This window comes from Onychomys torridus, chromosome 10 (assembly GCF_903995425.1).
Source record: "Onychomys torridus chromosome 10, mOncTor1.1, whole genome shotgun sequence".
Classification (NCBI taxonomy): domain Eukaryota; kingdom Metazoa; phylum Chordata; class Mammalia; order Rodentia; family Cricetidae; genus Onychomys; species Onychomys torridus.
The window spans coordinates 8,353,916-8,378,479 of NC_050452.1; the positions used below are offsets into that span (position 1 = coordinate 8,353,916).

Sequence of the window (24,564 nt, forward strand, 5' to 3'; positions counted from 1 at the left end):
CAAATTCTAGCCAAGACCCCAAGATGACCAGAGGAAAGATTTTTCCTTCTCCTCATTGGCCAACTCTAAAAACTAACATTACATAGAAATCTGAGTGTATAGATAACCTGGGCCTGGCCCGTCTTGGATGGTTCCCCTGGTTACCATTTCCACTCTTGCTGTGCTACTTACAGAAGCCTCACTGCTGCTCTGTCTCACAGCTCCATATGCAGACAGAGCATTTCACCAGAGTCCATAACCTACTCAAGCTACGTCCATAATCTCTTCTTCTATTGCCTAACTGATGCTACTTCTGGGTACTAATTAGTAAAGAGCCTAAGCCCATGGTATTCGAATTCTTTCTTTGCATGTAATTTTTTCTTATAAGAACATATGTTTTTAAGACAGAGACTGCTATTTGTGTATCCTCTGAAGCAGAATGGCTAGCACAAACTGTCAGCTAACATCCGCTGAGTGGCTGGCTGAGTGAAGAATAAATGGCAATAAAGAAAGAACTGGAAAAGGTAGAGATGGGACCAGGCAGGGAGAGTATATTGTAAACCATAGGGTCCTTGCATGTGCACTCTGTCAGTTCACATTAAAAGTGTTGATTATTTTTGTGTGCATGTGCATGTGATGTAGAGGAGGAGAGGCTTGCATTGCCTCTTGTGTGTGGAGGTCAGAAAACAACTCTGTGGAGTCAGTTCTTTTCTTTCACCCTCAAGTGCTTCCCAGGGATTGAAAATGTTTTATGTGTGAGGGTTTTTCCTTCCTGCATGTATGTGCACCATGTCCATGCTCAGTGCCCATGGAGGTCAGAAGAGGGCATTGGGTTCTCTCTGGCACTGGTTACAGATGGCTGTGAACCACCATGAGGGTTCTGGGAATTGAACCAGGGTCTTCTGCAAGAGCAGCAAATGCTCTAAACCACTGAGCCATACCTCCCCCTACCCCGCCCCCAGTTTACATTTTAAAAGGATTTATTTTTATTTTATGTGTGTGATGTATGTATATACAACATATATGTGCAGTGCCTGTGGAGGTCAGAAGAGGGCGTTGGGACCTGTGGAGCTGGGTTACAGGTGGTTGGGATCCATCTGTGTGGGTGCTGGGACTCAAACCTGGGCCTTTTGTAAGAGCAATGAGTGTTCTAAACTGCTGAGCCATCTCTCCAGCTCCAAGTTTACATTTTCAATGTTTATAAAACCATGACTTGCCTGCCTGGAACCATTTGCTTGCTGTGGCTTTAGTGGCATATTTGGACCTGATGAAAGGGAAACGTTCGTAGGAAGGTTGTTTGTTAGGGCTGGAAGTTTCTCTTGGAGTTGAGCTTCTGAGTCTTTTCCATGCTGTTGTTGCATTTGACAAGTCCCTAAACAGCCTTGTGCCCAGATTTGCTATCTATAAAACCTGTGATTTGACATTTAATAAAAGATAACTGCAATCTGAGCCTTTTGTTTGAAAAGCATTCTAAAAATGCAGCTGGAGGCAACCTGCAGCAGCAGCTGTGGCAATAGCAGCCCCTGGTGGCAGAAGAAGGAATGTCTTCTCAACCTGGTGATTCGCAGCTAGAGTGAGCTGGGCTGAAAAGGTTCTCTGTCCAGTGGTATGTGGCAGAATATACCACCAACCCAAATGCCACTTGGCATAAGGATTATTTTGAGTTTAAAGCAATTAAGAAAGAGTGGGTGTCAAAATAACCATGTTTTCCCCTTAAGTTCCTTCCCCTCCCAGAGAGAGAGAGAGAGAGAGTGAGAGAGAGAGAGAGAGAGAGAGAAGAGGGAAAGAGAGTTTTGTTTCTTTTTCATAATCTCTTTGTTCAACTTAATATGAAAGCATTTAGGGGTTGCCAATTTGTGGGTCCTTATGAGGACTCCCACACCATTAAATACATGTTTACATTTTCCTCTGTTGAATTGCACATCCTATACTAGCTGTGTGTGGTGGCTCATAGCTGTAATCCCAGTATTTAAGAGGTAGAGGAAGGAGAGTGTGAGGCCATCTTAGTCTACATGGTGATTTTCATGCTATCCTGGGCTGCAGCCTAAGTACAGACCCAGTTTCAAAGAAACCAAAGCAAAGCGGACAAGGAGGAGTGGTAACAAGAAGGAGTTCTCAGGGTTTGTGGAGAGGCTTCGGATGGGGTAGCACAGAGATTGTAGACTCCACGTGACAGACTTTACAGTTTGCAGAGAAGGTAATCTGAAGCTTTAGCAAAGGACAGAATTTTATAACATAAAAACGTTTGAAATTATCATGTGGTTATGCTAGTTGCTTTTTGCTATGACAAAGTATCTGACAAAAGTCACTGAAGGAAGGGAGGGTTTGTTTTGGCTCACAGGTAAGGGGGCAGCCATCTTGGCTGGGAAGTCTTGGGAACAGGAGCAAGAGGCGGAGGCGGACGGTCACTGTGCAGCCACTGCCAGGAAGCAGAGAGCTGTGAATGCTAGTATCCAGCTCATTTTCTCCTTTCTATTTAGTTCAGAGTTCCAGCCCATTGACTGGTGCCGCTCACCTCAGTTAACCTAATCTACACAGTCTCTCACAGAGATGCTCATAGACTTGTCTCCTGCACCTTTCTACTTGAGAATCAGTGTTAAGTTAACCGTCATAGGAGGCCCACAACTTTTCTATATAATGTAGACTACATACTGAAAACCCTGGAGGCAGTTCCTCCCCCTCCTCCTCCTCCTCCTCCTCTTCCTCCTCCTCTTCCTCCTCCTTCTCCTCCTCCTTCTTGGTGGCAATGCTGGGGAACTGAACCCAGAGTCTTGTGCATGCTAGGCAAGACACTGCTCTACATCCTGAACCAAGTCTTCAGTGGAGCTGTCTTCATGCTGAGTGTGAAGTTCCCAGGATGCAGCTCTTCGGAGATGTCACTTCTGCCATGATGGCTTTTCAGTGATGCACCTGCTCTGCCCTCTCATGTGATGTATGCTCCTGTAGATAAGAGCCCTTCACCCATGCTTGGGCTTCATAAAGAGCCATGTAGAAAGTCTCTCAAAAATAGACAAAATAAAAACAAGCCAAGGCCTGCGATGTAGCCCAGCTGTAGATTATGCTTAGCCTATGCAAAGCCTTGAGTTCAGTCCCAAGTACTCAAAAGGAAGAAAGAAAAATAATTTTTATTTTAGGAATACTACAACATTACAATAAAATATTTATTTGTGTGTGTTTGTATGTGTCTGTGTATGGGCATGTGTGTGTGTGTGGCTGTGTGCACACTCTCAGGCCAGAAGAGGGCCCCTTCCTTTTGAGGCGGGTCTCTTCCTTAACCTGGAGTTTCATCCCCCACCCCTACCCCACTGGGCTGGAAGCCAGCAAGCCCCAACTGTTTTCCTGGCTCCGCCCTAATCAGAGCTGGGGTTACAGGTGTGGGCAGGTTGCCGGGCTTGTTGCTAGGATGGGAACGTTGGTCCTTGTGCTTGTGCACAAGGCTGTCAGTGGCAGAGCCTCGTCTCTCCAGCTCCCCAAGTAACGGTGTTATTTGTACACTGGACTTTCTTCTGAAAGAAAAAAATAAAAATAATCCTCAGTTGCTGAGAAATATACACAACAATCATGTTGGTAAAACCTACCAGACTTTCTATGTAGGTTAATAGATTCAAGTATAGAAACTTGAGGGATATATTTTAATATAGATGAGCAGCATTATATTTTTAATATATGAAGAACTCTAGGCAAGGGCATTTGCTGCTAAGCCTGATGACCTGAGTTTGATAGTGGGTCCCACATGGTGGAAGGAGAGCACCAAATTCCCAACACTGCTGTCCTCTGACCTCCACACGCACATGGTGGCAGCTACTCATACACATACATGCATACGCAGCAAATAAATGTTAAAAACTAGCTCTTAGTAATTGGAACCTTAGAGAAAATGGGCAAGTAGGAATGTAAGCAGTCAAACACGTCCAGGTAAGCATTCACTCTCAAAATTTAAGACATGGGGGGCCAGGCTAGAGAGATGGCTCAGGGGTTAAGAGCACTGACTGCTCTTACAGAGCACCTGGGTTCAGTTCCCAGCACCCACATCCGGTGGGTCACAGCCTCCTGTAACTTCATTTCCAGGAGACCCAAAGCTCTCTTCTGACTTCCTTAGGCCTGCCTGCAGGTGGAGCACATGCATACACTAGGGAACATACACATAAAGTGAATAAACAAATCTTTAATGAAAAGAAATGGAGCCAGAGAGATGGCTCAGTGGTCAAAGGCACTTGCCCCCAAGTTTGACCACCAGAGTTCAGTTTCTGGGGTCCACACGGTAGAAGAGAACCCATTCTTGTAATTTGTTTTTCAACCTCCACACCGATTCTGTGGCATGTGGGGACACACACACACACACACACACACACACACACACACACACACACACAGGAAGTAGATGTAATGAAAAGTTGAGAAAACAAAACACGGCAAGATGATCTTTTCTATGTGTCAGTGGCAAACACCACGGAGAATACTTGGGCCATGGCCTTTCAGGTGAAGCTTTGGAAGTTATGTGCTTAGCAGTGCTGTTTTGTCATGCATCCTTTTTTATCCATTCTTTGCAACCCTTTTTGTTTGTTGTTTTAAGACAGGGTTTCTCTATATAGCCCTGGCTTTCCTGGAACTCACTATGTAGAACAGGCTGGCCTTGCCTCTGCCTCCTGGGTGTGGGGACTAAAGATGTTCGCCATCACACTTGGCCTTTGCAATCTCTATCGGAACATTTACACAAAAGTTAGGGTTGTTTTTCTTGGATCCACAAAAACATTCCTGAAGTTGCCTTTTAGGAAATCATGGATAATGTACACTTCGTTAAGGACTTAACAATACACAAACAATGACAATAGGATTCCTTAAATTAGGTCTGAATGTTGATATAAAAACTGATTTGAGCCAGGCATGATTGTGCATGCCTTTATCCCAGCACTCAGGCGGTAGAGATAGGCAGATATTTGGGAGTTGGAGGACAGGCTGGTCTACATAGTGAGTTCCAGGCCAGTCAGGGGTCTATAATAAGTTTCTATTTCAAAAACAAAACAACAAATATACAAAACAAAAACAAAAGACAGCAAACAAACAAAAAACCGTTGTGTGTGAGGTCCCCGCTAACATCAAGGCAAGCTCTAGAATGGGATACTCGAGTTACGGAGTTATAGCTCGCAGGAGTTATCTCACCAGCGATCTTTGAGCGCCTTTCGGGGTGAAAAAGGACGCAGTCAAAGCCCGGTGGCCCTAAGGGAAACTCAACGGATTGGCTGTGGTCGGAGCAGTGGACGTGTGTGGCAGAGCAAAAGCGAGAACTGCTTATGCTGACTGATGGAGGAAGTCTGCTTCGCGCTCCGTCGGTGCCTCGGCCAGCCTTACGGCCCATCTGGGCCGCCGTAGCGGAGCCGCGACCGGCCGCTGGGCGGAGGGCTCTCCCTGGCCATGGCGGGCGAGCTGGAGGGCTGCAAGTCCCTGAGCGGGCTGCTGAGCGGCCTGGCGCAGAGCGCCTTCCACGGACACGCGGGTATCACCGAGGAGCTGCTGCACAGCCAGCTCTACCCGGAAGTGCCGCTGGAGGAGTTCCGCCCCTTCCTGGCGAAGATGAGGGGGATTCTGAAGGTACAGCAGTGGGGCCGAGCGGCCCTGCCCTCCTGCAGCCCCAGGCGCGCCCCCAGCCTCGGTGCTGCTCGGTGGCGGCTCTGTGGCTCCCCCAGAGCTGGCTTTGCTGTAGGGGCACACACTGGCGAAAACCTTCGGTTTTCAAACCCCTCAAGACGCCTCCGGGTCTGTAGTATAGATAAGTTTCGCGTTTTCTCCGTCCCGGACTTTTCCAAGATCGATTGGTTGCAGCCTGGCGTGGTAGTGCGCGCTCTTAATCTCTGGTGGCAGAGAGCTGTGTGAGTTCGAGGCCAGCCTGGTCCACATAGCGAATTTCAGCATAGCCAAGCCAACCAGGGCTACTAGTGAGACCCTTGTTTGAAGTGAGTGAGAGCGCGCTTGACAGCTTTCCTGCGTCGTGGAAGTTGGGGAGCGTTGGAATGAGGTGGTTGGCGAGATAAAGGACAGATTAGCTGGAGTAGGCACCATTAAAGAATCGACTTTATGGTGAAGAGTATATTCACCAAATGGAACGAAGTTATACATCAGACTGTCTCATGAAAACTGTCAGGTGGAAACGTAACAGGTGAAATTAATTTAAAAAGATGTATTTATTTTTGTTTTATGTGTATGAGTGTGGTGCCTGATGCTTGCGGAGGCCAGAATAGGATGCCAGATCACTTGGAATGGTTGTAGGCCACCATGTGAGTACTGGGAACTCAGGTCCTCTGAAAGAGCATTAAGTGCTCTTAACCCTGAGCCATCTCTCTAACCTCCACCCTGGCTTGATATAGAATCTCTGGCAGTCCACACTGGCCTTGAACTCACTGTGTACCTGAGGATGATCTTGAGTTCCTGATCTTCCTGCTTCCACTTCCCAAATGCTAGAATTACAAGCATCTGCCACCACACCCTGCGGTGGTGTGTGTGTGTGTGTGTGTGTGTGTGTGTGTGTGTGATGCATATGAAGGCTAGGGGTCTATGCTGGTGCATTGTACTATCAATCTCCACCTCTTTCCAGACAGGGTCCCTCACTGAACCTGGAGCTCACTGTTTGGCTAGGTCAGCCAGGAACTCCAGAGACTGACTGGTCTTTGCCCTGCCAGTGCTGGGGTTACATAAGTGGCGGACCATGCCCAGACTTTTCATAAGTGCTGGAGATCAGAACCGAGCTCTGATTGAGCTATCTGCCCAGCTGGTCTTTGTGGGTTTTATTTATTTATTTATTTTTATTAAGATGTTATAATTATCTAACTAGTATATTCAAAGTATTACCATTTATGTAACGACTATAGAGTGTATTGTTTTCACGAAGTCTTTAAAATATGTGTATTTTACATTTAAAACATTTTTAGCTGCAACTAGCCACATTTCAAATAATTAAAGTGGTCCATGTGGCTAATGACCATATTAATTTAGTCTGATTTAAAACCCAGAATTAGTCATAGGAATGCTTCTAGTGCCAAAGTGTAAAGAAAAAAAAACCCTAAAAATGTATTTTTTAAAACCATAGTGAGTGAGCACCTGCCTATTTTGAAGATAGAACATGGTGAGGGGATGGCTCAGTTGGTAGAGTGCTTGCCATGCAAGCCTGAGGACCTGGGGCCATCCCTAGAACCCATGTAAATGTCGGGTGCCTGGAGCTTCCTGGCTAGCCATTCTAACCCAGTCTTTTTACTCCAGGTTCAGTGAGAGACCCTGCCTTAAAAAACAGAGTGGAGGGGTGCTGGAGAGAAGGCTCAGTGGTTAAGAGCACTTGCTGCTCTTGTAGAGAACTGAGTTTGGTTCCTAGCACTCATGTGGCAGCTTACTACAGTCTGTCACTCCAGTCCTAGGAGATCCAGCACCCTCTTCTGGTCTTCATGGGCACCAGGCACTCACACACTATACTTCCATGCAGGCAAAAACACTCATACACATAAAATAAAAATAGATCTTAAACAAAAATGAAGTGGTTGGACTAGGGAGATGGCTCACTACTGTGTAAGATGCCTGCTGTGCAAATGGGAAGGCCTGAGTTTGGATCCTAGCACCCAGGAAAAAGCCAGGCATGGTTGTAACCCAGCACTTAATGAGAAGTAGAAAGGCAGAGGCCCAGGCCTCACTGACCAGCTGGCCAGCCCAGCCAATTAGTGAGCTCTGGGTTCAGTGAGAGACCCTGTGCTAGACTAGCAAATAAGGCCAGGGAGATAGATAGCTTAGCAGGTGAAGGCACTTGCTGTTAAGCCTGACAATCTACATTCAGTACATGGAATCCATACGCTAGAAAGAGAATTGTGACAAGTTGTTCCCTGGCCTGTGTATGCATATGCACACACGCGTGCACACACACACACTTACACACAAAGCGGAGAGTCACTGAGGAAGATAACTGATGTGGGCCTCTTGCCTCCATATGCACACAGATGAGGAAACAAGGTGTCTTAACAGCCTAAAACCACACTATTTAAAATTAGTGTTAAAATTTAATTTGTGCCGGATGGTGGTGGTGCATGCCTTTAATCCCAGCACTTGGGAGGCAGAGGCAGGTGGATTTTTGTGAGTTTGAGGCCAGCCTGGGCTACAGAGTGAGTTCTAGGAAAGGCTCCAAAGCTACACAGAGAAACCCTGTCTCCAATAAATAAATAAATAAATAATTAATTAATTAACTATTAAAATATTTATGCTTTTATTTATTACATTTCTTTGTTTTTCCAGACAGGGTTTCTTTGTGTAGTCCTGGCTGTCTTGGAACTTACTCTGTAGACCAGGTAGACGAAGCTGGCCTTGAACTCAGAGATCCACCTGCCTATGGCTCCTGAGTACTGGGATCAAAGGCATGTGCCACCACCTAATTTTTCTTATACTATTTGAATACAAGAAAAAATGCAATTACTTCACAGAAATTGACTGGAATTGGCTCATGCAATGGGAGGAGTAATATCTCAGTCACTTGTGATGGTAAAGACATGTCAGAGTGGTGCAGGCCTGATATGCCAACACTCTGGAGGGGAAGACAGGACCTTGGACTGAAGGCCAGCTTAGGTTTTGTGCATACATAGCTGTTTGCTGAAGGCTGGGGCTGTAAAGCCTTTGCCTAGCCTGTTTAATCAAGGCTCTAGTTTTGAGCCAGCACCATCAAAATGTAATTTGAAAAGTCTCAGTATGATTGTGGACATTCTAAGCAATTTTATTGGTATCATATGCCATGACTAGATGCCTTCTATTTGATCAAATCTTCAAGTAATCTGGGAAGATTTTCTGGGGAATTTGGTATCTGGTTTGGTGTTTCCTTGGTCCACAAGGATGAGGATAAGGGGTTGCAGGCCAGGAAGAAATGCACATATTACAAGGCAGTGTCTTCGGATCCTAAGTAAGCTGCAGATACTTAAGTTTTCCGAGAGGGTCTGGGTTGCAAAGCTAGCATGCTCTTAGCTCCTACAGTAGGCAGTACTTCCAGGAGTTGTGTGGGACAGCACAGGCTTTACACAGTGAGTGGTCTGAAGTGCCAAGAGAGAAGCCTTGATCAGTTGAGACTGAAACATGTGCTTAGGATGACTTCTGTTTCAAATCTTTGTTCACTTTAGAAGTAAAAATTACCTTTTTACTGTATGTATTTATGTGCGCCTGTGCAGGTGAATGCAGGTGCCTGGAGAGGCTAGAGATGCTGGATTCCCTGGAACTGGATCTGCAGCTAGTTGTGGGTTGCCTGATAGGGGTTGCTAGGATGAGAACTCAGGTTCCCTGAAAGAGCAGTGCACACTCTTGACCACTGAGACAGCTCTCCAGCTCAAAATGTCTCCAATTCTTATGAAAACATAGAGTACAAATATGATTTTTTTTGTTTTTGGTTTTGGTTTTTTTGGAGACAGGGTTTCTCTGTGTAGCTTTAGAGCCTGTCCTGGAACTCACTCTGTAGACCAGGCTGGCCTTGAACTCACAGAGATCCTCCTGCCTCTGCCTCCTGAGTGCTGGGATTCAAGGCATGCGTCACCACCGCCTGGGCAAATTTTGTGAGTTTTAAGCAGAGAATGTCTACTCTTCAAATTTTTTATTCATATATTTATTTATTGTGTGTGCATAGGTCAGAAGATCACTTATTGAATGAGTGGGTTCTCTTCTTCCACCATATGGAGTTGCTTTTGTTTTTGAGATGGGTCTCATTATATAGTCTTGGCTGGCCTGGAACTCACAGGATCCATCTGCATCGGCCTTCTGAGTGCTGAGTAAAGGTGTGTGCCACCAGATGGTTTCTGGGGTCTAATTCAGATGGTCAGGCTTGGCAGCAGGTATCCTTAACTGCTGAGCCGTTTCACCAGCCCATTCATCTTTAATAAAAGGGAACATAACATAGATATTTATGATGTAAGGACGTTGTATTCATAAACAGAAGTGAGTAAGCAAGCAACTGTGGACAGAAAGGAGGAATCCTTTCTGCTAGTTTTTTTTTTTCTTTTTAAGTAAAAGAGCTAACATTTTTATTCTCGCAGTCCACGATACAAATACTCAAAAATCCCTCTTCTCCCTTCCAGAACTACCCCCTATGCTGGATGGGGGAGGGGGTTTCCCTTTCATGCCCGGTGCAGCACCATATCTCCTAGTGAAACAGAAAAACACAGCCCTGATAACCCCCTGCCCTTATCTGGGTCCTGCCATGCCAGGTGAGCGCCATCTTATCATTGGAGGCCTGGGCGTCAAGGGCATGTGGTCTTCCCGGGTGGCCTTATTGTAGGAGCAGGTCCCACAGGCACCATCCCAGGAGGAAGGGGGCCCATGTCGGGTGAGTGAGGAGGACCTGGGAGACTGGGGTCAGGTAGGGTTGTGGTTCCTGCAGGAGGAGGAGCAGAGAATGGAGCTGGGGGTCTCTTTCCTTGTGGAAATGCGGCCACTGTTTTATCGCCAGGCTTTGGGGCTACTCTTCCATCCATTTGGGGATGGGATGTGTTTCACATTCCTTTTGTTTCCTACTACTGCAGTGTCTTCCTCACAGACTAAGAGTCATGCGTGAGATATGTGTTGTAGTATCATAATAAAACCACTGCTACCCAGGTTCCAGCCCCCCCCCCCCTCTTTTAGACAGGGTCTCATTGTATAGACCAGGCTGGCCTTGAACTCACAGAGATCTGCTTGTTTCTGCCTCCTGAGTGCTGGGATTAAAAACATGCACCATCACTCCCAGCCTCTGGCAGGCTTCTTCTTCTTCTTTTTTTTTTTTCCTTCTTTTTTTTCTCCAGAGCTGAGGACTGAACCCAGGGCCTTGCGCTTGCTATGCAAGCGCTCTACCACTGAGCTAAATCCCCAACCCCCTGGCAGGCTTCTTAAGATGCTATTTTGCTGCTTCTGAACAAAGTGATTATTCTAGACTTAGATAAAGGGCAGCTTAATGGTATATTCAAAGTTAATAGCAGATGTGGGGTAGGAAAAAGGTAGACCATGTTCAAGGGATGATGAATAGGCTGGGGTAGCTTAGCAGGTAAAAGTGAGGACCTGGGTTTGAATCCCGAAAACCCACATAAAAACTGGACATGTGGGGCGGGATAGGTAATTCAGCAGTTAAGAGCACTTGTTCTTATATAGGATCTGTGTTTGGCTCCCAGCATCCAAAGTTGGGCTCACAACCATCTGTAACTCTAGTTCCAGGGAATCCAATGTCCTCTTCTGGCTTCCTTGGGTGCCAGGCACACTTGAGGTGCACAGACATACGTGCAGGCAAAATACTCATACACATCAAGTAAATCTTTTTAAAGAGTTTTGTAGTGGAAGTGTCTACAATTTGAGGAGATGGGAGGTGGAGACAGCAAAATCCCGGAAGCTCAGGGCCAGTTCGCCTGGCACGCACAGTGGAAAGACAACAAAGAAACTCATCTCAAACCAAGTAGAAGGTGGGGACAAACACCTGAGGTTGTCCTCTGACTTCTGTACGCACACTGTGGCTCCTGCACACGCACACACTAAAATGGTGAACAGTTCAATCTGGTCATAATATGAGGGGATGTAGTAAGGAATATTTGGTGGACTAGGCAAGAAAATGTGAAGCACTTACTCCTTTAATCCTGCTGTCACTGCTGCTTTGAAGCAGGCTACACACCCAACACAGATGGTAGTAGACCTCGTGTCCTACACACCTAACACAGATGGTAGTAGATCTCGTGTCTTTCTCCTAGAAAATCATGTTCTGCATAGAAATGGAAAAAGGAGACAGAGGACAGAACAGAGCAAATGTGGAATTCCTAGAGAACACAGTGGGCACTCATTAGCAGTCTCTTTTGATGTGCTGAGGATCAAACCCAGGATCTTGTACTTGCTAGGTAAGCTTGTAATGCTAGGCTAAATCCAAGCCTGACCCCAGGTAACAGTTTCCTTATTGCCAACTACCTGGCAGTGTGTTGTACACCATGTTTCAGATTCCTAATTTTCACATTGTTTCTAAATGTTATTTTCCTGACATTTCATTTGCCTATGGATATGTGAAGCAGCCCATTCATTCATGCTATGTTGTGTGTGTGTGTGTGTGTGTGTGTGTGTGTGTGTGTGTACTATGGTGCACATGTGGAGGTCAGAAGACAACTTATAGGAGGAGTCAGTTTTCTCCTTCCACCACATAGGTTCCAGGGGTCACATTTCCATCTTCAGGTTTGGCTGCACGCACATTTAATCAGTGAACTATCTTGCTGGCCCCACACTATATTTGATTTCTGGATAGTGCCCAAGAATTGTGAAATTAATAAAGTAGTCATGGTATGTGGGCTAGTGCTCTTAACCAGTGAGCCATCTCTGCAGCCTGTATTTATTGTTTTTTCTTTTGAAACAGGGTGTCACTGTGTGCCTGGAACTCACTATGTAGATCAAACTGGCCTCGGATCTACAGAGAGTTCTGGGATTAAAGGTGTGTACCACCAGTCACAGCACATTGTCTGTTTTTTTCAGCTCACATTTATAATTTGGTATGAAGAATTAGTAATACTACCTGAGTTTTTATAATATCCTTACTAGTGTGTACATGTGTAAAGAAGGCAGAACTTTATTATTTTCCCTCTTTAATACTTATTTTTTCAGGCATGTGATAGGCACTTAGTAGACATTTGTAGAATGTTTGAATGAATGGATAGTGCTTAAATGTGCCAGCTGCATTGAGAAGGTAACTAGAGTTGGGCACAGTGGCATATGTCAGTAGTCCTAACTCCTGGGAAACTGAGACAGGAGACTCGTGAGCTTAGTTTAGAGCTAGCTTGGGCAATGTGAAAGTCCAATTTCTGTGTGGGGAGAACAGAAAATATAACACTAAGTCAGGGGTGGCAGATTATGGCTGTAGGACTAATCTGGCCTGATGCTCCCATGCTCCTCATACATGCCCATTCCTATTGTTCTTATTGCTTTGTTTGGTAGTACCATGAGTTATTAAACCCATGGTTGTGGCCATGGTAGGCAAGTGTGCTGCAACTCAGTTACATTCTCCATTGTTTTTGTTTTGACAAATAAAGCTTTGCTATAACATGGTCACATGCTCATCATTTGCTTATCTGTAGCAGCTGTTGCCAATATAATAATAGTGGCTGTGACAGATACTATTTGGCATTAAAAGCCCTAAAGTATTTAACATCTGAACATTTACATAAAGATGCTAACCCTTACTTTAAATAACGCAAACAATAGGTCCACCCTATATTGTTTGCTCCCAGGGTCCATGAAAGAGTCTACCAACCAGCTGAGGATTCTACTCTGAGGGACAGTCAATGAAGCTAAGCACACTGAGTTCTTTAGTCCATTCACTTTATCCTTCTATGGCCATTTCTATCTGCAGTTTCTCGTCTGCTCTCTTACTTAGCTCCTCTCGGTCCTCCTGCTCTTCTCTCATCGTTCTATCTAGTTCTTTCCATCTCCATCCTCATCTCTGTTCTTCTCCATCAGTTCTCCCAGTGCTCTCCGAGAACCAGTCTAGATACCCACACAGTAATTCTTTGGTAAAACAATGTGAGGCTTGAAGTTTTCAGGGTCTCAGAGAGAGGTGATAAGGACCCACACATAAAGCAATTAATTGTCAGCTTCCAATTACAACCCAGAAGGGGAGTGACTAAAGGGGAGTTCTCTGGTAAGGTCAACTAAAGGCTAAATTAGTTGCTCAAAGTATAATCTAGAAATGGCTAGGTAGAATGTTAGGGGTCAATAGTCACAAGAGAGTAAACTGTCTTTGGCGGCCCCCCCCATCAGCTGCTTTCTGATAGGGAGGGGGACATATGCTAGGTGGCTAAGCAACCTCTGTCAGAGCAGGTAAGTAGTATTTGGTTAGTAAAAGCACTTTCGCTCAGAGTAAATTGCTGAGGAGAAAAATCTAGCAATAGCAACTGGCTGAGGAGGAATTAAAACGGAATTTGCACAAGAAAGAAGCTTGGCACCTATGCCTGTCTGGCCTTGTAGGCCATCTCCTTGGGTCAGTGGGAAGTAACTGCCTTAACTCAGTAACTAGTGAGTGGCTAAAACATCATCCCAGGGATGTGAGCAGTAAATCTCTTAAGTTAGGGTCTTGTATAAATAACCCGGGGTGAAGGTAAGGGGTTGAGGACTTAATTGTTAGTGGTTCTTTTCTCTGTCTGTGGGTGAGATGAGCTAATGTTTATCTATGTGCAGTTGTGTCCTTGGAAAAAGGTATCTTAGCTGAAATACTTTTGTCCAGAGAATGGCCCTGGCCAGATATATGTTAATTAAAAATAAACACAGCTGGGGACAGTTGTCCAATGACCCCAATGTATAGGGAAAGTTGTGCCCAAGACTGAGATGCAATCGTGAGATCACATGTACACTAACATGGAGATGCACGGTAAATGGGGAGAATCATAGCTGTTATTGCACAAGAAGTTTACAACAGGAAACAGCCAGTTCACTCAAAAGACAGTAATTCCATAACGCCTTGTGTGATGGTTTCCTCTGACAGAACCCTTAGTTCTGATAGGTTGACCTTCTGAACTCTAGTTGTCACTGCTGTACACTCTCATGGACTTTTGCTACCAGCAGCTCTCAATACTTAAACATCTGTTCTTAAATTTACCATGTTAGTATTTGGAAATAATATGTGTGTAAATTATGTTTAGAAGTTGGTTACTTGGTAGATACCTGAAAATTTCACTGACTTGAGATCTATGATTAAAAAAAGATCATTATGAGCTAGAAAAATGGCTCACAGGTTAAAGTACTCATAGAAGCACACACACAGACACACAGACACACAGACACACAGACAGACAGACAGAGACAGACAGACAGACAGACACACACACACACACACACACATCCAAGCCTACAAACAAAGAAAAACAGGGGAAAAAAAAGGCACACACCTTTAATCCCAGCACTCTGGAGGCCAGTGAGTCCTATCTCTGTGAGTTTGACTCCAGCTTGGGCTACAGAGTGAGTTCCAGGACAGGCACCAAACTACACAGAGAGACCCAATTTCAAAAAACAAACAAACAAACAAAAAACACAAAACAACAACAAAAAACCCTATTAGATTGAGGTGGTACATTCTTGTGACCCCAGCAGCAGCTGACAGGCAGAGGCAGGCAGATCTTTGTGAGTTCAAAGCCAGTCTAGTTTACATAGCAAGTTTCAGGCCAGCCTGGGCTACATAATGAGAACCTGTCTAAAAACAAGGGACGTTAGTGTTTCTGTATTCCTATGTGCTCTTTCTTAGTAAAACATATTCAAAGGATATAAAAATAATGTTAATATACTAGTAAGTATAATAAAACATCACAGTTTAATGTAATCTTGATTGGCACAAGAAAACTCAACATATGAATGCTAGTTTAAAATGTATGGAAAATAACATCAATAACGTTAAACTAAGAATTAAAACAGCAAAAGACTAAGGAACAATGAATACCTGGTTCTGTTAAAGCCACAAGACTGTCACTTGGTTGGGAATTAGATCGAGTCACCATGCCTTTCCTTTGTAATCAGTTTTGTCTTGAATATCTTGGGGTGTCTGAAAGATCCGGGTTAGGTTTTTATTCTGTAGTGGGGTTTTGTTGTTGCCTGGTCCCAGATTCTTGGGCCCAAGTGACGCTGTCTCAGGATCTGTGGCTCTGGCTTTGTGGGTCTGGACTGGCGTCCTCTTCTCTTCCTCTTGCACTGTGCCTCTCATGACCCCTTGTTTCCTGTTTGTGAGCTTTCTTCCTGTGAGTACTCTTCTTCTCTGACGCCCTGTTTCTCCTGGAGGAGTGGTGTGGACTGGAGTGGGCGGTCCTGGCCTTGCCATAGTATTCTTCATGGTGGTCCTTCCTCTCCCTCCTGTCTGAGTTTTTACCAGAGAAGCCAGTCCAAGCTGGAGACAGGTAGATGTCTCTGTTAGCTTCTCTAAATTCATTGTTGGGATTTCTGAACACATGAAGAAAGTTGCAGTGCTGTCCTTTTGGACACTTTTGCATTTCAAACAAACCACAAATTGCAATTTTCCACCGGGTCACTGGGCAGAATTCACACTGAAGCTGTCGTCCCGCGTACCACCTTCCATTAAAGAGAGAGAGGGCTGCTTGGCATTCTTCTTCCGACTGGTACTGAACATACACATTGCCCCGCAGATGAGGCTCCAAGTTGCAGCTCACCTTGAACTGAATCACTTTCCCCACGTTCTTGAACTCGGGCAGCACATCATGGTAGAAGTCCAGGAACTGCTGGTAGGTCTCCTCCTCGCTGTACTCCAGGCTGGCGTCCGAGTCATAGTCATCCCTTCTGCACTGCTCCATTCCAAAAGTGGTAAACATGCTCTTCACAAGAAGGGTGGGGCTCGACGCGGGAAAGGCGTGTTTCCGGGAACACCTGTTACCAAAGCGGCACGCTCCCGTTTTACTGTAGAAAGGACAACTGGCGCGGTATTTCTCCAGTCTTGACTCCTGGGGCGGTTCTGGGTTCTGCCAAGTGCCTTCATTTTCAGCCTGGTCCAGCATTTTCTGGACCGCTTCCTCTCGTTCCCTCTTCTCTTGGAGCTTCTGCGCCTCCTCTTCTCTCTGTTTTTTCTGTTGTTCTTCCCATTCTAACTTTATCTGTCTCTCTTGTTCTTCCCTCTGTTTTCTAGCGGCTTCTTCTTCTCCCTTCTTTCTTCTGAACTCTTCTTGTGCCTTCTCCTCCCTCAGCAGCCACTCTTCATGCAATTTTTGTCGCTCTAGCTCCACTAATTTCTCTTCAAGTTGTTCGTCAGTAGGAGCTTCCTCCTCCTCTTCCGGTGGGGCTGCAAGGTCTCTCAGCCGAGCCACAGTCTGCCGACGTTTCTTGCGTTTCTCCTTCCTCAGGGCAGCCCTGTATTTTTTGTGGCTCAGTTTTTCAGGAATCACAGTCTCTTGTGTTGCCATCTTACCGCAGAGCGTGGATGCCTCCCCAGATATCGCGATAATTTTTCTTTCCTGCGCTGTGGATTGAAAAATCTCACCCACTGCTAAGTTGTTCTGCTTTTTAAAGTTGCCTCCCTGAACAGCGATTACAGCCTGGCATCGACAGGCTCAGCTGTCTTTTTTTCTCACCACCCTAGAGGGGTGAACTGGCTGAGTCATGGTTGTGTGAGCGCAGTGCGCCAGTAGGAGTGTGTGCGCATGCGCGTGCGCACGCAGGGAGCCAGAGGCCGGCGTGGCAGTGGCCAGCTGCGTGAGCCCGCGCTTCCGGCCTCTTGTGTCTGCGCCCGGGACTGCTCCCCACGTCCCCGCGTCCCCGCGTCCCCGAGCCTGCTGCTGTCGCACCCCTCCGCGCTGGGTGCCGGTAGCCCCAACTCCCAGGCGCTCTTATGTGGGCGCTGGTGATAGAAATTAGGTTCTCATGCTTATTTGGCAAGGCTTTACCAACTTAGCCCTCTCCGTCTGGCCCTGGTTCCTCTCTAGAATGTTTTGTTTTTTCTTTTTTTCTTCTTTTTCCCTAAACATTAAATGCGTCTTGTTATTTGCAAAAGAGTTTGCATTTAATATGTAATGCAGTGTTGTGGGGCGTTCACCAGAGAAGACTGCTCGGACATGGGTTTAAGCCAATAGAAAGTTATTTTGTTTTTAAGACAGGGTTTCTCTGTGTAGCCCTGGCTGTCTTGGAACTTGTTCTGTAGACTAGACTGGCCTCAAACTCACAGAGATCTGCCTGCCTTTGTGTTGCAAGCAAGAAGCACTTGTAGTTAGTATAACAATTATATTTTGTTATGCAGAGTCTCATCACATGAGGTTCACATTCTAAATTCCTAACTACATCTTAAGCTTATCTCCCCTAAAACACAAAAGCCATATCCTGGGTTAATATAGTTCAGTTAACAAGAACAGTTAGCCAGAACTTCAAAAGCAATAAAGCAAGGTTAGTACATTTAGAGACTTTCCCAGAACTATGGACTGTGATAAATTAGGTCTTTGTTTTCATTTTCTGGCAGGTGGTGCTGTCTGTGTGCTTAGTTTTACAGCCTGAATGACACTTCCATCATGGAGTCAGTTGTGCTAAGGTCTGGGGCCCTGTTATAGTAGAAAGATTTTACTGTTCCTGTATGGTTTGGATAATAAAATAAAACATCAATAAAAAAATGTGTGAGTTCAGGGCTGGAGAGATGGCTCAGCGGTCAAGAGCACTGACTGTTCTTCCAGAGGATCTAGGTTCAGTTCCTAGCACCCACATGGCAGCTTACAACTGTCTGTAACTTCAGTTCTAGGGGACCTGACACCCTCACACAGACATGCATGCAAGCAAAACACCAATGCATGTAAAGTAAAAATAAATTTTAAAAATGTGTGAGTACATTATTTGAGATAAGGTCTCTGTTTTTTGTTTTGTTTTTGAGACAGAGTTTCTCTGTGTAACAGCTCTGACTGTCCTGGAACTCTCTTTGTAGATGAGGCTGGCCTCAAACTCAGAGACTGGTCTGCTTCAGCCTCCCAAGTGCTAGGATTAAAGGTGTGTGCCATCATCATTCAGTGGATTTCTTTCTTTTTAAAGCAAGCTATCCTGGGACTCACTGGGTAGCCCAGGTAGGCCTTGAACTTGCAGTGATTCTCTTGCATCTGTCTCTTGAGGGTTGGCTTAACACAATGTCCTGAACTAAATATGGGCTCATAAATAGAAGAGGGCATACTTTTAGGTTTTAGCTATAAGCTGTAGTTTTATTTTTCTACTATAGGTGGCAGTGGAATATTGGTTTGCTGCAGGAATCTACAATGTTTAAATGTTTTCTTTTTCTGGAATGTTCTAGTTGGAAAAATGCATTTGCTGGCTATTCAACAGTAAGAATTTTGTGTACAAAAAGAAATGTAAACATTTGGCTTGGTATTTTGAAATTAGAAATGATATTTTAATAAAAATGTTTCAGTGGGACTATAGAGATGACTCATTGGTTAAGAGCTCTTATTGTGAGCTGAGTGGTGGTAGTGCATGCCTTCACAAGTACTTGGGTGGCAAGTACATGCCCACATGCAGATGGATAAATTAATGTAGTAGAATTTAATTAAAGTGGGGGACTGGCTGGTGGTAGCACACGACTTTAATCCCAGCTTTCAGGAGGCAGAGGCAGGTGCATCTCTGTGAGTTTGAGGCCACCCTGGTCTACAGAGTGAGTTCTAGAACAGCTAGGGCTATCCAGGAAACCCTGTCTTGAAAAATAAAAAGAAACAAACAAAGAGCTCTTGTTGCTCTTCAAGAAGATTCAAGTTTGATTCCCAGCACTCAAATGGTGGCGCACAACCATCTGTACCTGAAATTTTAGGGGATCAGAGGTCCTTCTGTCCTCCAGGACACCAAGTGGTACACATGCATGCACCCAGGCAAAACATTCATACACATGAACTAAACAAATATAAGAACTAAAAAGCAATTGTTTCAACTGATTCCTTCTTTAAAACAAACAAACAAAAAAAGGAATTACAGACGATTTTGTATAGCCACACATAGTGCTTGTACATGTCTGCAGTCCCAGAACTGGGAAGGTAGGAAGGGGGATTGAGAGGTCAAGGTTATCCTTGACCACAGCCTGGCTTCTATGATACTTTTTCTGGAACAGGAAAAAAAAAATACCACCACCAAAATAACAACAAAATCCAAGGAATTTTTGAGAAGCAGCTGAGAGTTCTGCATCAGGATCCATAGGCAGCAGGAAGATGAAGAGTTTGGGCTTGGAATGGGCTTTTTTTTTTTTTTTAAACCTTGAAGTCTACTTCCAGGGACACATTTCCTCTAACATGGTCATCCTTTCAGATAGTGCCACTCCCTGATGACCAAGTATTCAAATTTGTGAGCCTATGGAGGTCATTTCCATTCTGACCACCATATCCCCCTAAGACCATGTTCTAAAGGCTTGCACTTCAGTCTTTTGGCCTGCCCAGAGGTGGTAGGAACACTTGATAATATGGGGCCTAGTTGGAAGAAGTATGTTACCAGGGATGTTTTTGAAGGATATATTTTTTCAGTCTTTGTCTTGCTCTCTCTTTTCCCCCTCCCTCTTTCTCTCCTCTCTTCCCCTCTCATTCCCCTTCCTTCCTTGCTTGGCTATCTTTCCTGACTTTCTATAGTTTTTTCCTCCTGTTTTTTTTTTTTTTTTTTTTTTTCAAGACAGGGATTCTCTGTGAAGCCCTGGCTGTCCTAGAACTTGCTCTGTAGACCAGGCTGGTCTCGAACTCACAGAGTTCCTCCTGCCTCTGCCTGCTGAGTGCTGGGATTAAAGGCGTGCGCCACCACACCCGGCAACATTTACTTGCGTGTTTGAATGTTTGCTTGACTGTATGTATGTGTGCCACATGTGTGCTTTCAGAAGCCAGGAGATGGGGCCATATCCCCTAGAACTGGAGTTACAGATGGATATGAGCCACCGTGTGGGTGCAGGAATCAAACTCATGACCTTTAGAAGAGCAAGTTCTTTTAACCACTGAGCTATCCTGCCAGCTTTCTAATAATCTTGTTAGGTCTCTTAAAGTCAGTAATAGGGTTAGAGAGATGCTTTTCTATATCTATAATGTTTAAAAACTCTATAGTGACCCATAAAAAAAATGATATGAACATCAGACATCAGTGTGATAAATTATCTCATTTTTGCCCTCCCAGGGCAGAATTGGGCACTTAGAACAGAGACTGGATGGAAAAGCCTAAATTATTCATGTCTGGCCTTTTGCGGAAAAAAATGCCAAGAGCCTGCTGAGAATCTAGTGTTTGAAAATGCCTCACTATGTTATCCGTTCTGCTGTTAATGGGCATCCTGCTTTGCCTGTTACGAGTAGAAGACCCTACTTTTTTCTTGAGACAGGACTTTGTTGTGTCCCAAGCTGGCCCTGCACCTGCTCTGTCAGCTTGTGTAACCGACGGGGTGGGCTCCAGCTTGGAGGGCCCATGGTTCTTGCCGTGCTGTGCGTCTGCTGCTGTTCTCTCCTGTTCCTTTTATTGAGCACAGAACCCTTCTTGGTCTGTCCATAGGGTGTTTTTACAAGTTTCTGTACAGTGGAATTTGGCTCTGTTCTGTCATTACATGGAATGTAAGGTAGTCCCTATGCCCGCAGTTTTTCATAATGAAGAAGCAGCTTTCTTAACAGCTGCAAAGAAAATTAGATAAATGTATATATTCTCCCGAAGGAGAAATTTTCTTGTTTTCTCATGACGCTGGGGCTCTAACCCCAGGGTCTCCTGCACGTGAGGTGGGCATGCTCCACTACTGAGCATACCCTCAGAACTCCGAGGTTTTATGTTTTCCTATCCTTGTCAAACTTTTGAGGCCTTTTTGTTTATTTATTTTTGTAGTGTTGGAGGATGTGCTCTACCCCCAGGCTATAACACCTCTAGTGCCTGCCCTGCTTGTCACTGATTAGTAGTATAGAAATTAGTGATTTCTCCTAGTCCCATCCTGTGTCGTACTCCTCCACCCCGTGCACACACAGGTTTCTCTGTGTGGCCCTGTCTGTCTGTCTTGGAACTCACTCTGTAAACCAGGCTGGCCTTGAACTCAGAATCTGTCTGTCTCTGCCTCCTGAGTGTTAGATTAAAGGTGTGTGCTACCATGCCTGGCAGTTATTATTATTATTATTACTATTATTTTATTATTGTTTTAAGATAAGATCTTGCTATGTAGCCCAAGCTAGTCTCAAAATTGCAACCGTCCTGACTCAGCCCCTAGAAGGCATGAGCCACAAGGCCCATCTTTTCCTAGTTCTTTAATGGTCTTTTTAATTCAGCCAGTACACTCAGGCACACACATACACATAAAATGAAATAAACATAAAAAGTACTAACTTATGTTCTTGAGTTGTATACAGCACAAATCCACTATTCCCTCTCAAAGAGGCCCAGAGGCTGTTGACAGTACTGTAGTAGTTCTGAAAATGAAGGGGGAAGGAAGATTCTTTTATTTTGTAATTATTTTTGGAGACTTCCTACCCTTAAATGTCCTAGTTGGTAGAAATGTTCATTTGGTGCTTAGAGCTTGCTCAGTGACTCACACGATAACTCCAGTATCATAGTAGTTGGGAGGAGGTAGCAGGTGAAGTTCAAGGTCATCTTTGGCTACATAGTAAGTCCAAGGCCATCCTGGATACACGAAACCCTGTATCAAAGAACAGTGTCAGGCAAATCAAGTAAAGGCATTTGCTGCAAAGCCTGTTGACCTGAATTAATCTGTAGAACCTATTGCTGTGGGTTGTTCTGTTTGTTAAATGTTTTGCTCTTATTGGTTAATAAATAAAACACTGATTGGCCAGTAGCCAGGCAGGAAGTATAGGGGAGAAGAGAATTCTGGAAAGTGGAAGGCTGAGACAGAGAGACACTGCCAGCTGCCATGAAAAGGGAGATGTAAGGTACTGGTAAGCCACAAGCCATGTGGCAACTTATAGATTAATAGAAATGGGTTAATTTAAGGTATAAGAACAGTTAGCAAGAAGCCTGCCACGGTCATACAGTTTGTGAGCAATATAAGTCTCTGTTGGGTCTGAGCCGCTGCTGCGGGATTGGCGGGTGAGAGAGATTTGTCCTGACTGTGGGCCAGGCAGGAAAACTCTAGTTACAACCCATTCCTGTAAATTGTCCTCTGGCCTCCACATGTGTGCACATGCATGTAGGTGGAAGTTTCTGTCCTGCCAGCAGCTCCCCAATAGATACACTGAAGCTTATATTCATTACAAATGCTTGGCTGATAGCTCAGGCTTATTACTAACTAGCTTTTACAACTTAAGTTAACCCATTTTTATTAATCTATGTATCGTCATGTGGTTTGTGGCTTTACCTGTCCTCCAGCATGTCTTGCTTTCTCTGTTTCTCCTGGTGACTCCTCTGACTCTGCCCTTCTTCATCCCAGCATCCTTATTAGGTTGTCCTGCCTGTACTTCCTGCCTGGCTGCTGCTTTCTACTAACAACACAGCACATGCACAAACAAAATTAAATGTGAGTAAAAAAGAAGAAAACTATCTTATATTGAATATGGTTGCCTATAGCTATAATTCTAACAATTTGGAGATGGAGACACAGAATTACCCTCAGCTACGTAGCTAATTCAGGGCTAGCTTGGGCTATATGAGACCTTGATTCAAGGAAGAAAACAAAAACAAATCACCTTAGCTGCTAGCCAGAGATATGACATCACCTTTAGGAGAGATCACCTGAGTACAGATACCTGTCTGGAGGAAAAAAGTTAGAATCAAATCCATAGAATTACAGTTGGCTTTATTTTTCATGATATCTAGGTTAACTGTGAATTAGTTTTAGAATGACTAAAATTATAAATCATTTTGTTGAATAACAGTGCAATTTAATATAATCCTAATGCAATGTTCTGTAATTAGACTTGGGTAATGTGGGAGATAGCAATTGCTTCCAAGATATCTAGCCTTGGGATTTTGCTGAAGCAGATATTAAGCTTTTTCTATTAAGCTGTTCTTTTTTTAAATTTTTTTTATTTTTTATTTTTTTGGTTTTTCAAGACAGGGTTTCTCTGTGTAGCTTTGTACCTTTTCTGGAACTTGCTTTGGAGACCAGGCTGGCCTCGAACTCACAAAGATCCACCTGCCTCTGCCTCCCTAGTGCTGGGATTAAAGGCATGTGCCACTACCGCCCGGCTTAAGCTGTTCTTTTTGAAAAGTTTTATTTTATGTCCGTTAGTGTTTTGCCTGTGTGTATGTCTGTGTGAGGGTTTCTGATCCTCTGGAACTGGAGTTACAGCAGGTGTGAGCTGCCATGTGGGTCCTGGGAATTGAACTGAGGACCTCTGGAAGAGCACCCAGTGCTCTTAACTGCTGAGCCATCTCTCCAGCCCCTAAGCTGTTCTTTAGATATTCAGAGTAGTAAGATTAGAAAGCTGGTCTGACTAGTGGAGTTGAAGACAGAAGTGAAAGTTCCTTCAACATTCTGTTTGGTTAGATGTAGTTATTAATTTTCTTGGATGTGAGATTCATAAACTGGATGGTGTATGGTTCAGAATTGGAGTATTGCTTTTAATCATGTGATAAAACAAAATATGGGGTATCTCATTCATTCTTGTATGCAAAATACTGTGCTAAGTGTGTTAGTAAATCTCTGTCACTGTGTTGTGGAATAATCTTTTTGCACACTGAAGAAGTGTTACTCTGACTGGTTTAATCAAAAGCTGAATGGCCAATAGCTAGGCAGGACTTCCAGACACAGAGGATTCTGAGAAGAAGAAGGATGGAGACTGGAGGAGACACGGAGGAAGCAGGAAGGCAGGATGGATAACACATAGATGAGGTAAACAAGCCTCAGGGCAGCACATAGATTAATAGAAATGGGTTAATTTAAGTTGTAAGAGCTAGTTAGAAACAAGCTATTGGCCAAGCTTTCATACTGAATAATAAGTCTTCACATAGTGATTTGGGAGCTGGCTGGTGGGACAGAGAAAGACTCACTGCACCACTGTGATGAAATACCTGAGACAGACAAGGAAAGACAGTTTGTTTGGGCAGAGGCTTTCAGAGTTTTCAGCTTGATTGCTTTCAGGTTTGATACAAGACTGAATGTCACAGTGATGGAACATATAATATAGCATAATTGCTCATCTTGTGTTGAACAGGAGGCTGAGAGTGAGGAAAAGATACACTCTGCAGAGACAT

General features: G+C 44.5%; 2 protein-coding genes across 4 annotated transcripts in view; one reads left to right on the forward strand and one right to left on the reverse strand.

The window, feature by feature from the left end:
• Positions 1-5,331: 5,331 nt before the first annotated feature.
• Commd1 (copper metabolism domain containing 1) overlaps positions 5,332-24,564 on the forward strand; it is a 120,817-nt gene continuing 101,584 nt past the window's right edge. The window contains exon 1 of one of the 3 annotated variants that reach the window (XM_036201321.1): positions 5,332-5,568. In XM_036201321.1, coding sequence (XP_036057214.1) covers positions 5,392-5,568 — 177 coding nt within the window. In that variant the 5' untranslated portion in view covers positions 5,332-5,391. Of the gene's footprint in view, positions 5,569-5,637; positions 6,134-24,564 lie in introns of those variants that run through there. The other 2 variants (XM_036201322.1, XM_036201323.1) reach the window with 2 other exon arrangements.
• LOC118592397 (U2 small nuclear ribonucleoprotein auxiliary factor 35 kDa subunit-related protein 1-like) lies at positions 15,534-17,090 on the reverse strand. Its single transcript, XM_036201320.1, has one exon. The coding sequence runs from the start codon at positions 16,866-16,868 to the stop codon at positions 15,591-15,593; it is 1,278 nt and encodes a 425-aa protein (XP_036057213.1). The 5' UTR covers positions 16,869-17,090; the 3' UTR covers positions 15,534-15,590.

Coding starts and splice junctions, on each gene's coding strand:
- LOC118592397 (XM_036201320.1), bottom strand. CDS start 16,868: ATGGCAACACAAGAGACTGTGATTCCTGAAAAACTGAGCCACAAAAAA.